General features: G+C 46.7%; 1 protein-coding gene across 4 annotated transcripts in view; it reads right to left on the bottom strand.

The window, feature by feature from the left end:
* Positions 1–18,570, bottom strand: part of USP5 (ubiquitin specific peptidase 5) — a 164,919-nt gene that overhangs the window by 51,482 nt on the left and 94,867 nt on the right. For 2 of the 4 annotated variants that reach the window (XM_078651524.1, XM_078651525.1), the window contains 3 exons: positions 17,318–17,492; positions 9,160–9,248; positions 8,662–8,784 (listed from right to left, as the gene is read on the bottom strand). In XM_078651524.1, coding sequence (XP_078507650.1) covers positions 8,662–8,784; positions 9,160–9,248; positions 17,318–17,492 — 387 coding nt within the window. Of the gene's footprint in view, positions 1–8,592; positions 8,785–9,159; positions 9,249–17,317; positions 17,493–18,570 lie in introns of all 4 variants that reach the window. The other 2 variants (XM_078651521.1, XM_078651522.1) reach the window with 1 other exon arrangement.

Here is an 18,570-nt window from a genome sequence, read left to right as displayed (position 1 = left end):
CCTGTCATAGCGACATCCATTGCACAGTCTATAATTTCTGATGCTGATGTTTGGCCCTCCAGAAGAATTGCCTTCACCTCCTCTTTGGATGCATCAGGCAATTCAGACAGATATGGGGCTATATCCGCCCACAATTGTCTATTGTAACGCCCAAGAAGCGCTAGGGCATTTGCCGCTTTGACAGTCATTGCCGACATTGTGGAAAATCGTTTTCCGATGTTGTCCAATTTCCTTCCCTCTTTATCCGGCGGAGCCGATAAAGGCGATGAGGGATTCCTGTAATTCTTCTGCGCCGCCTGCGTTACCACCGAGTCAGGTTTAGGATGACCTGTCAGACATGCCGGTGCCGTATTTGGAGCTTTGTATTTCTTGTCCAAACGAGGGACCACTGGCGAAACAGATGCGGGATTTTGCATAATTTGAACCCCCTGTGTCCAAACATACTCAATAATAGGAATTGAACTCGTTGATTTCTTGAGAGGTTCCTTGAAATCGTACAGGAAGCAGTCCTGCTCCTGTGAATCCATTATAATTTGTAAGCCATTAGCGGCTCTTTCTACCACATTATGGAAACCACTGATGTCAAACCGCGGAGAATCAGAGGTTGCGGGCACTGGAGATGCTGGGGAAGGTATAACATAATTCTCCCAATCCTCATGGACAGATTGCTCGTCCTGCAATTCACCTTCCTCTTGTTGTTCCTCTTCTTCTTCATCAGAAGAATGAGGACTTGGTAAATGCACCGTTTCTTTCTGAATAGATAAGGGCGGTGGTCGCGGTCTTGGAGATGGAGCTGCCGTTGAAGTTGGAGGAGCTGGAGATTCTGGGAACCTCTGCTTGTAATCCTGGATGAGGTAACGCAGATCCGTGACCAGGGATGCTGGAAGACGACCATATGAGTAGGCGGTAGATGAACTACCTCTTCCTGAACATCCTCCTCGTCTGAGCACTGGCATTTGACATTCAGCTCTGAGGGGCTAGTTGCCATCTGGAACATATCCCCGTCATCAGAATCCTCATCCTGAAGGAGACATGCTGGTGGTAAAACTTGCACACAGCTAGAAGAAGTTAACTCCGGCGTCAGCGTCCTTTTCGTGATCTTTAGACGCACAGAAGCTGTCCGAAAACCAGAATCACTCAGCGTCAACAGGCCCGTCGACGGTGTGATCCCCGACAGAGTAGTGTTGACAGTTGTCATATCCTGTGCAACTGTTGTCGACAGGGTCGTCGTCGACGGTATAGATGCTGCCGTCAACAGTGTCGTCGCCAATGGCATAGATGTTGCCGTCGACAGTGCCATCGTCGTAGGTGTCTTCATCGACGGTGCCTTCGTCAAAGGTGCCTTCGTCGATGTGTGAAGTCTTTTCTTCCCACAAGAGCCACAGGTTCTAAAGAGACCTTTCTGCGGTAGAAAATCTGAGGGACTGAGGCTCCTGCCAGGAGGGTTCTCGAGGGAGGTGACAGCGGATTGGCTCTTCTCTAGAGTGTGGTCCTTTTTACAAAAGGACCTAGATATTTTACTAATGTGAGGCCTTTTGGCCTACTGTTCTCTATATGTCTATAGGACATTACTTATTTATGTACCGGGGACTCCCATCTCGACGACAGGGAATGATTCAGGCATGTGAATCTATGAAAGACACCCATAATACTGGATAATGAAAGGAAATTAAGTGCCAGGCAGTATATGAGGGGTGGGTCAATATATTGGGAAAAAGCAGGACTACGGGTCGGCCAGAGAGACATAGGTTTTTGCACTTGCAGCTACACTACCTTCAAGGCCTTTTGTGGGTCAGCTTTAAGCTTGCGAGAGATTGTACTTGTCGAGATACGCATCTGGTTCTGTTGCAAACACAACAGGCCACAGGCAACGAATAGTTTCTTACCTGTCGGTGTAGTTTTGCAGCTTGAAGATCTTTCTGGATTCATTATGCTGTGCATATTCCGCTATCTGGTGGTTGGGTCCGGAATCGTAGTCTTTTTTTTTTTTTTGTCGTAGCCCAGGTGGGCGTCGACGTCCCACCATTTGGTGTACCTTCGGTGACGTCGGCGTGCTTCCGGCGGAAGCTACCACCCTTGGGCGCCATCTTCGGATTCTTTTTTCTGTCTCTTTTTTTCTTTTTTGTCTTTATAGTGAATCCATGGCTATGTTTGTTAATCGTTTTTTCAACGTAATTCTTTTCACGTATCTTGTAAGCTTCAACTTGCTTTCTTTTCTATGTGTTTCCACCTTCTTCTCCAGCCTCATCTTTCTGGCGGAGGCGGGTGGGTTCGCTAGTGAATCCAGAAAGATCTTCAAGCTGCAAAACTACACCGACATGTAAGAAACTCTTCGTTTTGCAGCGTGAATCCTTCTGGATTCACTATGCTGTGCATAGATTTTGTAGCGGTTTTCGTTACTTTTGTGGCGGTTGGGTGGAAGATGAGCGTTGGTTGTTGAATATATGTTGAAGCACCTTTTGTCCTACTTGTGCTTCTTTGTTCATTTGTACATCTTGTGCTTCTTTGTTCATTTGTACATCCACGCAATAGTGCTTAGTGAAGTGTGGACTGAAGCCCATGTTGCCGCCAGGCATATGTCCTGAATTGGTGTGTTGGCCAGAAAGGCAATTGTTGCTCCTTTCTTCCTGGTGGAGTGGGCCTGTGCCCCTCCTGTTAGCTCCTGGCCAGCTTGTTTGTGGCAGAATTGTATTGTCTGTGCGATCCATCGAGCTATGGTGTTTTTAGTCACTGGTTTGCCCATGTAACTGTTTGCGAAGGATACGAAGAACTGTTTTGTTTTCCTGTGTTCTTTCGTCCTTTCAATGTAGTGCATCACAGCCCTTCTTGCGTCTAGGATGTGGAGCCACCTCTCAGCGCTTGTAGGTGGGTTTTGGAAGAAGCTAGGAATCTGAATACTCTGATTCATGTGGAACCTTGCTACCACCTTTGGCATGAAGTGTGGGTCTGTTCTCATCACGACCCTGTCACTGTGTATCTGGATGTAGGGTTCCTGCAGTGTGAGTGCCTGCAGTTCGCTCACCCTTCGTAGTGAGGTGATTGCTACCAGAAAGGCAGTCTTCATCGTTAACATTTGCAGTGATGCTTTGTGGATGGGTTTGAAAGGTGCTTTCATGAGCTCCGTCAGTACCACATTTAGGTTCCGGTGGCGGCATTCTCTTTGGTGGCGCTATTCTTTTAGCCCCTTCTAGGAATCTTTTTACGACTTGGGATGTAAAGAAGCTTCTCCCTGTTTTTCCTCTTGTGTATGCCACAATCGCTGCCAGGTGCACCCTCAGCGAGGATGAGCTTAGCTTAGCTTTAATTAGGTGCGTGAGGTTCCCTAGCACCGTAGATTCCCTGGTAATTTTTCTATGGAGTTTTTTCTTGCAACACAATTGGGTGAATCTTTTCCGTTTTTCCCCTTAGCACTTGCGTGTGCTGGGCCTTCTTGCCTCTCGCAGGACCCGCAGGGTGCTCTCTGGTAGTTTTAGATGTGCGAACTCCAAGTCCTCAGGAGCAAGGCTGAGAGGTTGAGGCTCTCCGGCTCTGGGTGTAGAACTTCTCCGTTTTCCATGGAGAGTAGGTCTCTTCTTTTTGAGAACTTGTGGGGGGGGGGGCCCCTGCGCCATCTCCATTATCTGAGAGTACCAGGTCTGCCTGGCCCATTGTGGTACCACCAGGATGAGCGTCATGTTGCTCGTCATGCATTTGTTGAGAACCTTGGGGATCAGTGGTATCGGGGGAAAAGCGTAGGCAAATGTTTTTGACCAGCTTATCCATAGGGCATTCCCCTGTGATAGTGCCTCTGGTTGCCTGGATGCAAAGTATTGGCATTTTGCATTCCGGCGTGTTGCAAACAGGTCTATTGTTGGTGTGCCCCACCTCCTGAATAGTCTCTCGGTTTCCTGAATATTGAGTTCCCACTCGTGGGACGCTGAAGTCTGCCTGCTTAGCCAATCCACTTCTACATTGTCCTTCCCTGGTAGGTGAATGGCTAGCAGGTCTATTTTTAGTGGTATAGCCCATCTCCAGATTTCCTGTGCCAAGCTTGACAGAGGGAATGATTGAGTTCCCCCCTGTTTGTTTATGTAAAACATCGTTGTGGTGTTGTCTGTCTGTATCAGCACCCTCTGGTTGCACAGGTGTTTCTGGAAGGCCTTGAGGGCAAGCAACACTGTTTTCAGTTCCAGGTAATTGATGTGTCTGACCGCATCTGTAGGGCTCCACAGACCCCTCACTCTGAGCCTGTTCATGTGTGCGCTCCATCCCTTCTGGGATGCGTCTGTGGTGATGGTCACTGTTGGGTCCGGTGGTGTTAAAGGTTTCCCTACTGTTATTCTTTCCTTGGTCCACCACCTTATTTCTTCCTGCACCCTGTGCGTTACAACCACTAGATCCTCCCAACTCCCTGTAGCTTGTGACCATTGCTGTTGCAGCCACTCTTGGAGTGGTCTCATTTGTAGGCGTACATTGGGGACCAGGTGTATGCATGACGCCATCATCCCCAAGATCTTGCTCACAGTCCTCACTGTCAGAGCTCGCCCCTTCTGGTAGTGACGTTTCTCCCTCAGTAGGCTGAGTGTTCTCTTTTCGCTGGGTAACACCCTGCATTGGACGGTGTCGATCTGAGCTCCCAGGAAGATTTTCACTTGCTCTGGTTCCATCGAGCATTTTCCCCAGTGTATGGAGAAACCCAGGCTTGCTAGCGTTCTTGTCACCTGTTCTGCATGATCTTTGCATGTCCTGTAAGAGCATGCCTTTGCGAGCCAGTCGTCGAGGTAGGGGTACACGTGTAGCCCCTTTCTTTTTAGATATGCGGCCACTGCCGCGAGGCATTTGGTGAACACCCTTGGCGCGGACTTTAGGCCGAATGCCAGGGTCGTGAATTGGTAGTGATCCTTGTTCACTGTGAATCTTAGCATGTGCTTGTGCTGCCTGTTCATGGGAATGTGCAGGTACGCATCTTTGAGGTCTATGGTGGACAAGAAGTCCCCGGCCTTTATCTGTGGGATGACCTCTTGTAGGGACGTCATTTTGAATTTTTGAGTTTTTACGTATTTGTTTAGGAACCGTAGGTCCAGGGTGGGTCTTAAGACTTTCGTCCACTTTTGGCACCAGGAAGTAGTTTGAGTACACTCCCTTGTTCCGTTCTTTGAAAGGAACCCGTTCGATGGCCGCTTTGAGGAGGAGTTCTTGAGCTTCCTCTTGCAGTAATCGCAGCTCTCTTCCCGAGTGCTCTCTTTTCTTTGGCTTTCTGTTTGGTGGTCTCTTTTCCAACTCTATGCAGTATCCGAACTGCATAATGTTGAGTATCCACTTGTCTGTTATTTTTCTCCACTCCTGGAGAAAAAATCTCAATCTTCCTCCTACTGGCGTCACATGTTCCTTTGTGTCTTGTCCGTATAGCCCTCTCCTCTTTGTTATCCCGTGCTCCTCCCCCGGAGAGTGGGAGAGCACCTTTATCCGTGTGAAGTCACTTAGAGGGGGGTTGTTCACCGCCTCTCCTTCTCTGGCCACGTCCATTTCCTCTTGATCGAAAGGACTGGCCCCTGCTCTGGTAGTTCCAGCTTTGCCTCTGCTGGCCCTTGTGACCCTGGTTGTCACTCTGTTGCCCCTGGTGGAAACTCTGGTGTGAATCTCCTTGCTGACTTCCACCTCTGCCTTTCGGCCTCCGTGTAGGAGTGCCCCTCCTCATCCCCCTGAATTGCAGGGCCCCCATGGACCTTGCCGTCTCGTTGTCCTTCTTCAGTTGGGTGAGCTTCTCATCAACTGGGGCTCCGAACAGTGTTTCACCGTTGAAGGGTGTGTTCAGGATATTGTTCTGCACCTCAGCCTTGAAGCCTGAGATCCTGAGCCAGGCTTGCCTTCTCTCTGTGATGCCTATAGCCATCAGTCTGCTGGATGTTTCTGCCCCATCCAAGGCTGTCTTTAGGCAGGAGTTAGCAATGCTTTTCCCCTCTTCCACAAGGTGTGATGCCCTCTCACGGTATTGTTCCGGGAGGTGCTTGAGCAATTGGCCCATCTCATCCCAATGCTGGTATTGATGTCTATTCAGGAGGGCGTTGGAGTTCGCCATCCGCCAGTGCGTTGCGGCGTTCCTCTCAATTTTCCTGCCAGTTAGATCCATCCTCCTGCTTTCCTTGTCAGGTGGAGGTCCAGATGTTGTTGGGACGTTTGCCCTTTTTCTGGCCGTTGCAGCGATTATTGAATCTGCTGTGACGGATCCCTTGATGTAAGCTGGGTCCTGGGAGGAGAATTTGTATTTCTTCTCCGTCCTCGGCGTTACTGATCTGCATGTAGCCGGGTCCTTGAAGGCTTCCTTCCCCTGGTCTGTGATACTCTTGAGCATGGGCAAGAACTGGGTTCTTGTCTGTATGGGGAGCAATGTCTCCAGCAGGAAATCTGCTTTTGGCTTCTCCTCTTCCAGCTTAACTCCATAAGCTGCTGACGCCTTCCTGACCACCTCATTATAAGCCCCAATGTCATCCAGTGGCGAAGGCCTCGAGGGGTATGTTTCCACAGCCTCTTCCGGGTTTTCGGCCTCGATGTCCTGCCATTCCTGGTCTTGGGCCGTAGAGGAACCTGAGCCGTAGCTTGACTGCTGCTCCCCGTAATCCCCTTCTGTGTAGTAGAGGTCTTTTTCCTCTTCGTGCTCCGAGGGATCCGGAGTTTTCGGCGTCTCTTCGACGTCTAACTCCTCGAGCTCCTGTACCTCAGCGACGGCCGGTGCCGGCTTCGAGGGGATCCTGTAACTTCTCATCTTTTCATCGAAGTCCTTCTTTCTCTGAAGGATGTTCTCCATTTCGGCCTCGAGCCTTCTTTTCTTTCTCTGCATCTCTGCGGCCTGCTAGTCGTCGAGCGGTTCGGCTGCTCTTTTCGGCGGCGACGTCGAAACTTTCTTCGGCTCCTTTTCCTTCGAAGTCGAAGTCCCTTTTTCGGGGCTTGCTTCGATGACCTTTGCTTTTCGCTGGTCTTGGGCCACCGGGAGTCCTTCTCGAAGGATCCGCTGGGCTCTTTTTTGGAGGATGCAGCTTCGGTCATCGATGTTTTCGGCGCCGGTGCTCCTTTCGAGGCTCTGGGCTCGGACTTTCAAAAGTCTGCCTCTGGCTTTCGAGACCCTGTGGGGTTTTTCGGGGTCGTAGACTCTCCTTGTCAGGCGTTTTCTTATCGGTCTCTGCGACCGTGAAGTCATCTGGACCTTCGGCTATGTTGTCCTCGTCGTCGGTGGAGAGGCCCAGTTCATAAAGCGTCGGTGCCTGGCCCTTGCCCTGCATCGTGTGGTGAGCTGTCCTCTGTCTCTCTCGAACTCGGAGTGTCTTCGGCTTGAAGACGGAGCAGGGGTTGCAGTCTCTGCTCTCATGGTCGATTGGCAGGCAGAGGTTGCAGACCGGGTGCTGGTCCTTCTGCGCGAACTTGTGGTGGCAGTTTTTGCAGAATTTAAAGGGTGTCTTGTACATCCCTGCGCTCAGGGGGCCCCCTGTGTGCGCATTCCTCCAAGGACGTCGAAGATCTCGAAGTTCTTTCCTCTCTTCGTCGTCTCTTCTCTGATGGTCCTCTTCTCCCGATCTTCTCAGGTCTTTACCGTTGAAGAGTTGCTGTATTTCCTCCTTTTCTCCTCCAAAACATCTGGAGCTTCACGCGACGATCAAGACCCAACGGCGGAAAAAAGAATCTGAAGATGGCGGCAAAGGTTGGTAGCTTCTGCCGGAAGCACGCCGACGTCACCGAAGGTACACCAAATGGTGGGACGTTGACGCCCACCTGGGCTACGACAAAAAAAAAAAAAAAAAGAGAGAAAAAAAGACTACGATTCCGGACCCAACCACCAGATTGTGGAATATGCACGGCATAGTGAATCCAGAAAGATTCACGCTGCAAAACAGTAGTTTTGGCGTAAGAACTACAAAAATCTCAAGCCCAGTACCAACTCAATCATTTGTGCAAGACCGTGACCGTACATTGTTCAACAAGGATGCACTGATGTGGTTTGAAGGCCCTGATTAGCACCGATGAGGTTACAGGATGTACCAGCTGAGGCAGTTATAAGGTTATTTACCTGCAACACCATTTGTTCTGTGCAGAACTAGTTTCTTTTTTCAAACTTCCGCTGCCACGAAGAAGCTTTTCTTGGGTTACTGCTTTCCAATTTTGTGATTCTGCCCCTACTTATTTGCTTTAGAATTCTTTCCTATAATTAGGGAGGCACCTCTCAAATCGTGGCCAAAAATTGTACTGCTTGATAATCTTGGAAGGTTTCACACGAGGCCCCTCCTGTTGGTCTAGTGGTCCTGCTGACAGCATAAAACATTTCCGAAAGAAACATGATTCATGTTGAATAGATGGTTACTGTAAGTGGACGATTAGGAGCACTAGGCTGGCTATCATCACCACAGATTTCATAGCATCTTGAAGCAAGTTTCCTCTCCCTCTGTCAAGTCCCTGTTACTCAGCAGCACACCAGGCCTCCATCTACACACTGCAGCATCCTTTGGCATACTATGGGACAAATGAAAGACTCTGCAAAGACAGAACACAGGGAGGGCAGAAGAGACAGGAGGCGGAAGAGTGGAACACAGATACCCACAGGAAGGAAGGAAAAGAGCCACTAACATGTCGGAGAGGAGAAGTGAGGGGAGCAGAAGGAGTCGTCGTCATCGTTGCCATAGAAACCAAGGCTACCTTTGGGCTCATCTGGTGTCACCAAGGGCGGGGCGATGTCCAGCAGCTCCTGTTCTCCAGGCTGCAGACCAGTGCCCTGCAGTTGCGTGATGTCCAACTCATCCGGCATCTCAATGGACACATCTAGAGAGAGATGAAATGGGCATTAATTCTGGAGGGCTAGGGTGGAGCACTGCAAATAAGGATGGTGCACCTAGCCCCTAAGCAAAGTCCTGCCCAGTCGCCTCTGGCCCCGAAACCTCCCTCAACTCCACCCACTGTCCCCCAGACAACAAACATCTGTAAAACAATGGCAAGTAAGAGAATCAAGATTATTATGGAAAAATCCTTACATGTCAAATGTGGTATTAAAAGTTTGCCAAAGAGCAAAACTTTATTAAGCTTAAGTGGGTTTTGTTAAGTGGCTGTGGGCAAAATAATTCCTTATCTCCAGCAAGCAAGCGGCCTCCACATGCACTCTGCCCACAAAACCTACCCCCACTTGCATGCAAAACTTACCAAGCTTTTTGGGTACCCAGTCCAGGCCAAAGGTGAACTTTTTTATTTGAATGACCAAGTAGTCCGGAAAGGATGCAAAACGGGTGGTCCTGACAGAAAGAAAGACAACAAACATCAGGAAGTTGAAGTCAGAAATCAAAGTTGCAGAAAGTTCTGCTGTATTAGAATGAAGAGCGAACGTCATAGCTAGTTGGTAATACTGAGGCCCACCCGTGCCGAGATGGCCACGTTTAAATGTCATAGTAACAACAAATTCCCACATGAATGCAGGAACACTTAGTCAACAAACAACAACAACTTCCAAGAGGTGAGCTCTGTCAATTGCTGTGCAGAAACAACCTCTGTATAGCCTAATTAGGCTTCAATTTCCAATTTTATTTTCAATTTAAAACTATTCATAAAACAGTTTTGCCTTGCAGGACCCCAACACTGCTGGTAATGTCATGGACCTAGGCAAAATTTGGAAACAGTGCAGGAAAGCGACCTGGACAGACAGTGTGTAGTGTTAACTGTGAAAATAAATACTCTTAAGGAGCCAGTGGGTTCCATATTCAAGCATGCCTTGTACTTGTACCACAGAGCTTAGCCTTATACAGAACCAAAAACCACTCAAACATTCTCTTCAGCATCATGGAACCTTTCTTAATAGTTGTCTCAGGTGCTGAATAAACCAGTAAGCCCAATTATTTTGTGTACAAGTGAGACACAGAATATTATAAATTGTACTGCCCAGCAGAAAGGCACACGGAAAAGGTTCAGCGAAGAATGACCAAATCCAGAGTCGGCATTTGCATCCGTTAACTATACACTACTCTAGTAAATGTTTCTACATATATTTACTATGGAAAAATTTGTAACTAAACAGCAGAAGCTGCTTCAACACCCTGTGAGGGGAATGTGCCAGGTGAACCCTTACTACAGTGAAAAGGAATAAACCATCCATCTAGATGGGGATTGTTTTGTTGTGGCGAACCCTGTGTAGAGGTAACTGCATTTGACTAAAGCTGAACAGACTTCTTATGGACTTTGCCTTGTCTAAATAAAGCTTTAAAACCCACTAGAGGCCCAGAGATACAATGCTCTTTCTGCCAGAGTAGTGGGATTACTGAAAAAGAGTGCCACAAAATGGACTGGACTCTGTGATTACTTTCAGGAGAATAGAGGGACGAGTCCTCAAAACCACTATATCATGGAATGCAAAATAGTGGAAGGTTCTGATGTGGAGTAAGACTGAATCTTAGCTGCAAGTTTGGGTTACCAGATGCTATTGGCCCCAAGCAGGTCACCACCCACTTAGTCAGTAACCCTTCTGACCAATATATGAATTTACCTAGAGGTGTACAGGCGTATATTTTCACATGGTAAGGGAAGCAGTAGGAGAGGGTCAACCCACCCCATTGAAGAAAATCAGCAAAGCTCAGAAATACAGGTCTTCAACAGATGCTGAACGTGTATTAGGTTTGCCTGTTACATGTCTGTACAAATGATGTGATGATTAGGTCTTCCAAAAGGACACACAGGTACATGCATCAAGGTAGGATTTTGCGAGTCCTTAATTGTGATTATTAAGGAATCGCAATTAAGGACTCGCAAAAGCCTATGCATGTAGGAATCGCTATAAAAATAGTGATTCCTAAACATTCCTTAATTGCAAGTCGCAAATTGCGAGTCGCATTTAAGGAATGGCTCCCCATTCATTCCTATGGGCCTACAGGCCCATAGGAATGAATGGGAAATTGTATGCGCAATTTGCGAGTACCAATAGGTACTCGCAAATTGTGCATGCAATTTCAAGAGTGCAAGGGTGTCAAAAGGACACCCTGTTGCACCCCTGAAATTGTGATGTACACCCATGTTGCGCACACACATGCTCTAAGGGCATGTGTGCATGTGCAACATGAACCTCTGAAAAATGCACTTTAGTGCGCTTTTCAAAGTTTTTGCAAATTACCGACCAGTTGAATTACTCTGTAATCTGCGGCCCCAAATAGCGAAATCACTATTTAAAAGTGGTTCTTGCAATTCATCTAAGGAATCAGAAATTACGATTTCTTAAATGCAATCGCAATTTAGGAAATCGCAAAAAATTGCTGTTACCTAAATTGCACATCCCCCACAACACTTTGATGCATCGCAAAAGGCCAATTTGCGATCGCAAACTGCTGATTTTTGCGAATCTCACCGTTTGCGATTGCAAAAACCTTTGATGCATATGCCCCACAGTGACTATAGGAAAAGATAGAGGGGCTTTTATCCATCTTGGCTTAATGGATTCAACAGCACTATTTAAGCTTCAGTTTGCATAGACCTGTAGCTTTTCAGGTAGGTTGGAGAAATCCACAGTTTTGTCTGCTAAACTAGAGCTCTTGTACAGAACAAATGACAGACAAGAACCACTTTAGCTGCCTAGGTAGCTTTATCACCACAACTGGCCAGCAATAAGGTATCATGGCTTGGGAGGTCAGCATGAGGCATTGCCAAATGTGGACATTTGGCCGCCCTCCCCTTTATCTGACTGAATACCAAAGTGACCTGGGAGCTGTCTGGATACAGAAGTGAACCCATTTGGGGAACTATCTCAATGGCCACTTCACCATTTTGTGTGTACCTCCTCCTTCCAGTATGGAAAAGCAGAGGAAAAACTGCTGTGCATTGACAGGTTACAGTTACAGGTTTTGGACCTTGCGTGGACTCTAGCTTAGGAATGAACATCCTAAAACCCTGGATCCTTTGGCGTCACTCCTCTCCCCAAATACAAAAAACCCAAAAAGAAAAATCTAATCCGTTTATTTGTCTGAAATTCAGACTAAATTCCACACTACCAGCTGGGACTGGTGTTTGACTAGGGCCACGCTTTGAAAATTGCAAACTCCTCTCTTGCAAGATTGGAACTGCACCTACCATAATGGAGTCTCAAAGCCGACGGATGGAGAAGAGCTGACCTCATATGGAGAGCCAGCAAAAGACTGAGATGACTGATAACTCCATCAAAGATGACTCAAGTAACTGGCTCTGACTTGCACCAATGACAGTCTGCAGCCTGAACCTACCAACAACTGCTACACATGAGCGTCAATGAAGATCTGAGATCATTGCAGTACTATGCCTGCTGGCAAGCCTAACCTGCCCGATTGCTTGGAAGCCCTTAAAACTCTCCGCCCAAACAACAGAGGGACACAAAGGGTTTTCCCTTCACCTTCGGTCTTTGTGCCAGAACACTTTTGCCGAGGCTTCTGCATTGTTCTTTGACTACTCATGATGTACTATTTCAAGGCAAACATTGTAAAAAGGAGTGGTGCAACAGTACCCAGTGTTACTCTGTTGCCGGTGGTCCAGCTGGTGCCTTAAACCCCAGGTTGCGCACTCCTGCTAGTGAAAGATTCCAATCACAATTAGCAGTTTCAGAAATTTGCCCCTGAGGTTCAGTCCCACAGGGCTCCTACTCTGAGTATGAAGTCCATTCCTAGGACCCTTGGCCCACATGATGGAACACTGAGTTTTAATACCCACTGGGGCTGCAAATTGTCAAAGTGCGCCCGGTGCAGCTTGTCACCAATGACCAGAACCCTAGTCTTGTTAACCAAACACTGGAACTTTGATTGAATAATTATTCTGCCAATCAGAAATCGAAGTTCAGATGTGGGTAGTGAATATGTGAGCATTAGCACAACCCCACTGAGATGCCCTCATTTGCACCCATGGCTGCTGAGAAACTAGAAACAGGGCAGACCAATCACAGACCACTTGATTTTGAGTTGTAACACTCTGTTTGGCACCTTCAGTTATCTAAAAACACTGCCCACAGCAATGCACTCGAGAACTAGAAAAGAGGACTTCCAATCATCGGCCCTTAGGATAACACACTATAAAGTTCCCAATGTTATTTTAATTTGATTACTTTACGTGAGCTTTCAAACGGTCTAGCGACCCATCTCTGCCCAAGAAAGTGTTGGGACCTCTTGCGTTTTAGGTCTCCCTTACAGACAGCTTTCAGCCAAGTGTTGTTTAAGACCCACTGTGTACAATATGACTACTTAAGCGTTTGCTTACCACCGGCTCCTCCAATGCTTTCCCAGTCGTTGCTCATAACACACTGCGGCATTGACTTGCTCATCAATGCTATTCACCATCGACAACAAATATTAACAAAGCCAATAAGGATGGTATTATAGAAAGTGCCTCAGGGGTGCACAGGGCATGTGGGCTCGCTTTGTGTGCTCCCAGGACACTTTGATTTCACAGACATGGCCGCAGATGTTTGTGCAACCCCTTCTGTAACACAGATAGCGCTAGCGCACATGTAGTGCCAGCGCTATCTCAATAGGGCGATCCCTCATTTGCATGGTGATGTGGCTCCACGCAAATGAGGGTATGTCTCTAAATCTGCCACGAATTGAAAAGTAACAGACTTCGGTGGGTCCCTTGTCCTCAAAGTGAATATATACAACTTGAAATTTTACGGTCACCGTATCCAGATGGTGTAACCAGATTAACTCAAAGTATTAGAAGTACCTAAATCTTAAGAAAAAGGAATGGTCAGAACATGATAAGAGCCTCTAAGTGAATTCAGAGGTTAAGACAATCCCAGTCTCTAATAAGAATTTTGTCCAGATGAAGGTGTAATAGAAATACCGAAACGCTGCGTCGACAACCTGTATTTTATTGTTTCCTATGTGCATTGACACATTTTGACAACCTGTATTTTACTGTTTTCCAAATGTATTGATACATTTTTTAAATTTTACTGTATGGCACTTTTCTTGTGCAAAATATTGTATTATACAAAGTAAATTGTGCAATTGTTTTTTAAATATTGACTTGATTTTAGTTATTTTTTATAAATTTGTGATTATATTTAGGTGGTACTAATAAGTTCTTGAGTGATCAGTGGATGCATAAAAATTCTCTTTCCTTCCTGGAATTATAGGGACTTGTTCTGTTATCCATTTATTTCTCCTTGTCCCTAATTGGACTTGTAAGGAGACCTCCTTGTTTTTTTGACATCTAAATCTGTGCCCACATCATAATATGGATGCAGCGCAAAGGCAAAGAACCGGTCAGGAAGAGCACCAACAGTGTGCAACAAAAAGGTGGTCAGTTCGTCACCTGATGGCAGCCCTCTGGAGGGGTCAAAGGGGTTCTCTGGAGCACCCCAGACATCCCCTTGCAGGTGGGTGAAGTCACTCACAGAACCCGCAAGCAAGGGGGTCTATCTCCCCCCTTAAAAGTAAAGTGCAGGCGGGTTGTCGCCTGCACAGTGAACCATGGAGCGGCTTTCACACAGCCGCTTTGTATGTCACTTGAATGTGCTGCCGCCAGGGCAGCACAACTTTACGGCTGCCTGTTGGCAGCACATTCACCATAATAGGGTGCGCGTTCCTGGTTTGTGCAGGTATTTAAAGGTGTGCCGTGGCACAAGCAGGGAAAGTGCGCCCTATATGTAACAGGGCCCCAGGTCAGCGAAGAGCAAAGGCGAGAACTATAGGCTTTGCATTGCTTGCCTACATAATGCTTAATTTTAACTGCCCTACAGTATCTACATGCAAATGTGTCTTCTAGAAGTATGCATTGTTATTTTTATGCCTTTCCTTCTTCTTTTGCTTCTTCCCTTCCTTTTGTAGAATATCAGCTTCCTAGACATTCAGGTCAAGCTCAGGGGGTCTATGCTCCACAGAAAAAAATATTCACAGGAGACTTTCTGTGGTACCTGCTGAAACTCCAAAGGTCTCTTAGCATGTTTCAAATGCGCAGGACTGGAATGCACAGATCTGCCCAGCTCCTCCTCTAGCAAGTTCAACGCCAAATATCTGACTCTGTTCCCTAAGGGATTTTTGGGGAATATTCAAGAAAATATTTCAATGCCTCACATTATATGTTGAGTGCAGGCTGGTTACAAGGAGGATGTGTGGCGTCCACGTATATTTACTTCTCATCACACTAATTCCATCTCGAAATAAAATATTTCTTGAATGTTTTCTCAGCCTTTGCTGGCACGCAGTCTTTGATGATCAAAAAAAATTTAAATAAAAAACTAGGGGTTCCTGAACAAAATTAAGCAGAGCTCCTGTGAGTTCCACTCAGTGAAATGTGGTGAAAAATCTGGCAGTTGGAGTCTCTGAGGGGAGGGGAGTACACCCTGGTGTCTACCCCTCTGAATGGCCATAGTTCAGGTCATATAACACGGTGGATATGTTGAATGTGGTCTCTAGCTTTTCCTCCTTTGTCGGCTGTGTAGAGGTTTCCTTCCATTGAAGGATTTCTAATAAGAGTTACTAGCGTGTTGACAAAAATTTTTCTAGAATGCGAATTTAGAAAGATCAAATACTGAAAACAGCAGTAACCCACCACAATCACCAATTGCCCCATAACCCGGAAACAAAATCCTCAGGATAAACTAACCAATTGTATGCAGAATTTTTGATTGAACACAAAATGACCCAATTATGAATTTCAGAGCGAAAGATAATTAAGGAAGGGGCAGTATGGGTCAGGATGTTGAAGCAGGAAGTGGGGAGTAAGACATGCATGGAATTAAAGAGAAGGGATGAAAGGGGTACATCAAGATGGAAAGGGGCTTCAGAAAACTATCCTGCTCTTTGACTTCCTTAATGTTTTGAGATTACAGGTCACTCTTCAGAAAAGGCTGACGCCTCTTTAGATCTGCAACTCATATACACTAAACATTTATGAGTAACCAAGGATTTTGGTAAGCACAGAAGACTCACCCTGAAAAGCAAGTGCCCGCATAAAACGCAGTATCAAAGCCTTCCCTGGCCACTGGCACGCCATATCTTCTCTTGTGCCTTGCAGACTTCCAGCCCTTCCGTATACTTGGCCCACATACAGGTATATCTGTCTCCTGCTATCAACAATCTCCATTCCAAATCTGCGGAAGCACTCATCGCAAGCCATTGGGTTTCCTCTCTGTCATGACAGACTAACTCTTACCAAAGTTCCTCCCTCAAGTTCTTCGCCACTCCTTGGCCATGCACACATTGCCACTCCCAGTACTGACTGTACCTTTTCGTTAATCTACTCTCACGTCTATCCTCATCATAAGACAAGGCCCCTCCATGCAACGATTGTTGGTCTCTGCCTACAGCAGGCCTCTCCAACGACTGCTACTGGTAGCTCTCCAGTGTGAAACCTAGCCTTGTAAACCAGAAGCTGTGGCACGGCTGAATTGATTATATGCATTCAAATATTTAAAAGCACGTATTCGAAACAAAAATGTGGGTATTTTCAGAACTTATAGGCTGATGTTTGGAAAGAATGGTTGAATTTCAAATTGAATTTCCTTATGAATTTCCTAATCATTCCAGACATTGAGTTGGGTAACAAACATATGATATTTCAGTGCAAAGATACACTTCATGACGAACGTACACTTTACAATGCACTTGATAGGTTATATTTAAAGCTGATATTTGAGTGATATTTAATGTAGCATAGGAAGGCTTATTAGCACCTTGGTGCATGAGCACTTTACTATGGGTGTTAAGATTACCATGCAGCTGCATCTCAAAATTGGTTAAAACCTTTTTACCAATACTGCTGCAACCCTGCCTGATGCACTGAGGTAATCACTGCTGATAATCCTGTGTGGCGTAGCCACAAATGTAATCTTGTCTCATGTGGTCACTATTACAACACTAATAGTATTAGCAGCTCAGTTTGGGATGATTGTTATGGAGCATGGGCAGCTTTGATTACAGAAAACCTAGCCTATAGCAACTCCACCAAACTTCGATCCATCTCGACCGCTTCCTCCTCCCCATGCATGCCTCAGTCAACATGCTAATAATCCTGCTGCTGACCATCCTACATATTCTTCCAGTTCCTCTTTTTTCCTTCCGGATGGTCTTGTCTACATCATTCTTTGTCTCTCACTTGTCTTTGTAAACCACCCATGACACACCCTTTCTGGCAATCTTCTTAGTAATCCTGGTTGCTCCACCCCACTTATCAGTTAATTTCCCACCTCTGCTGGCCCCATCAGAGAGCATGACCCATCCGTCCCCAGAAGTCCAATCTATAGGTTCCATCCTTCAATCCCAGTTAGTCCCCATCAGTTGACCCCACTCCCTCCAATTTGTTCACATTGTTCAGTGAACCTGCCTTTTGCCAACCCAGGTAGTCGCTAAAAGAGGGCACGTACTTAACTGCCACAGACTTGGCTTGCAGGGCGGTGCTCCAAAAGTCGTCCACCTGTTCAGGGGCTCCGTAGGCCTCGAGGCAGGCCATGAAGGGCACTTTGGCCCGAACCAGTTCAGGCAGCTGCTGCTTCTCCTCCTCGGCCTGGCGCCTCCTTTCTTCATAGTCACACAGTTCCTCTGCGGTGGGGGCGAATAAGACGTTTTAATGGTGAGCAGGACTGTACAATATATCTTTCCATCAGCACAGAGTGACTCTTCCACATATTTCTGAAAGTATACTGTTGGCATGTCTCTGAGCCTGCCTTCGCGGAAATGTGGGTAGTTAAGCACATTAACTAGTCTCAACCTGTGTCTACTGCATAGCCCTTTCCAGACTCCCTACTGTCCTCTAACCACTACCATATCTGTTGTCCTTAAATGCCTTACCTTGACATTCCTTTATTATCATTTCTCTATTTGTAATTTATAAAGCACTCAATCCTCCTTACTAGTCTCTTGGCGCTAATATCAGAGATTCCAGAAAGATGCACACAACACACCAGATCCATAGAGGGCCGCTAAATACAGGAGAACTGCCATGTTTTTAGCATAGGTTTTATATTGCCTATATAAAAAGGATTCTGGAAGGTAGCCCCATTTGAGACTATCTGGTGTATGACAGCTCCATCACAGACTACTTGATGTCACTAGTTCCTTGACAGCCTGCTGAATCTAATACCATTCCTCACTGGCAATTGTCCCTAATCCCCCGACCTAGCTTGCCCACTGCTGCTTACCACAGTGGCTAGTTCCATGATAAATCCAGCTATTCCTTGGCCTATATAATTAGGAGCTATCGCTATCCCATATCGCCTGCAAGCCAAATCCCTGACTGCCAAAAACCTCATTCCCAACTCCCTGCTGTCCACTGCCCTCCTCCCAGAAAGCATACTATGCGTTAGCCTTCTCCTGGATGGCATGATGTCTCTAGACTCTTATATGATGCCTCGTATCTGACAGGTCCATTTAAGACTGCCTGCTGTCCGCTGTCCGACAACCTATAGAACCTATAGCCCCACATACCATCCACAACCACCTACTGTCTGCCAATCCTATTCAGTTTCCTAGCCCCATCCATGACCATCTGCTGTCTGCTGGTGCCATCCAAAGTCACCATCTGTCCCATCAAACTATCACTAAAACCTATAGCCCCACATACCATCCACAGCAACCGACTGTCTGACAATCTTATTCAGTTTCCTAGCCCCATCCATGA

Source organism: Lissotriton helveticus, chromosome 7, assembly GCF_964261635.1.
Source record: "Lissotriton helveticus chromosome 7, aLisHel1.1, whole genome shotgun sequence".
NCBI classification, from domain to species: Eukaryota; Metazoa; Chordata; class Amphibia; order Caudata; family Salamandridae; genus Lissotriton; species Lissotriton helveticus.
This window is presented reverse-complemented; position numbering and strand designations above follow the sequence as displayed.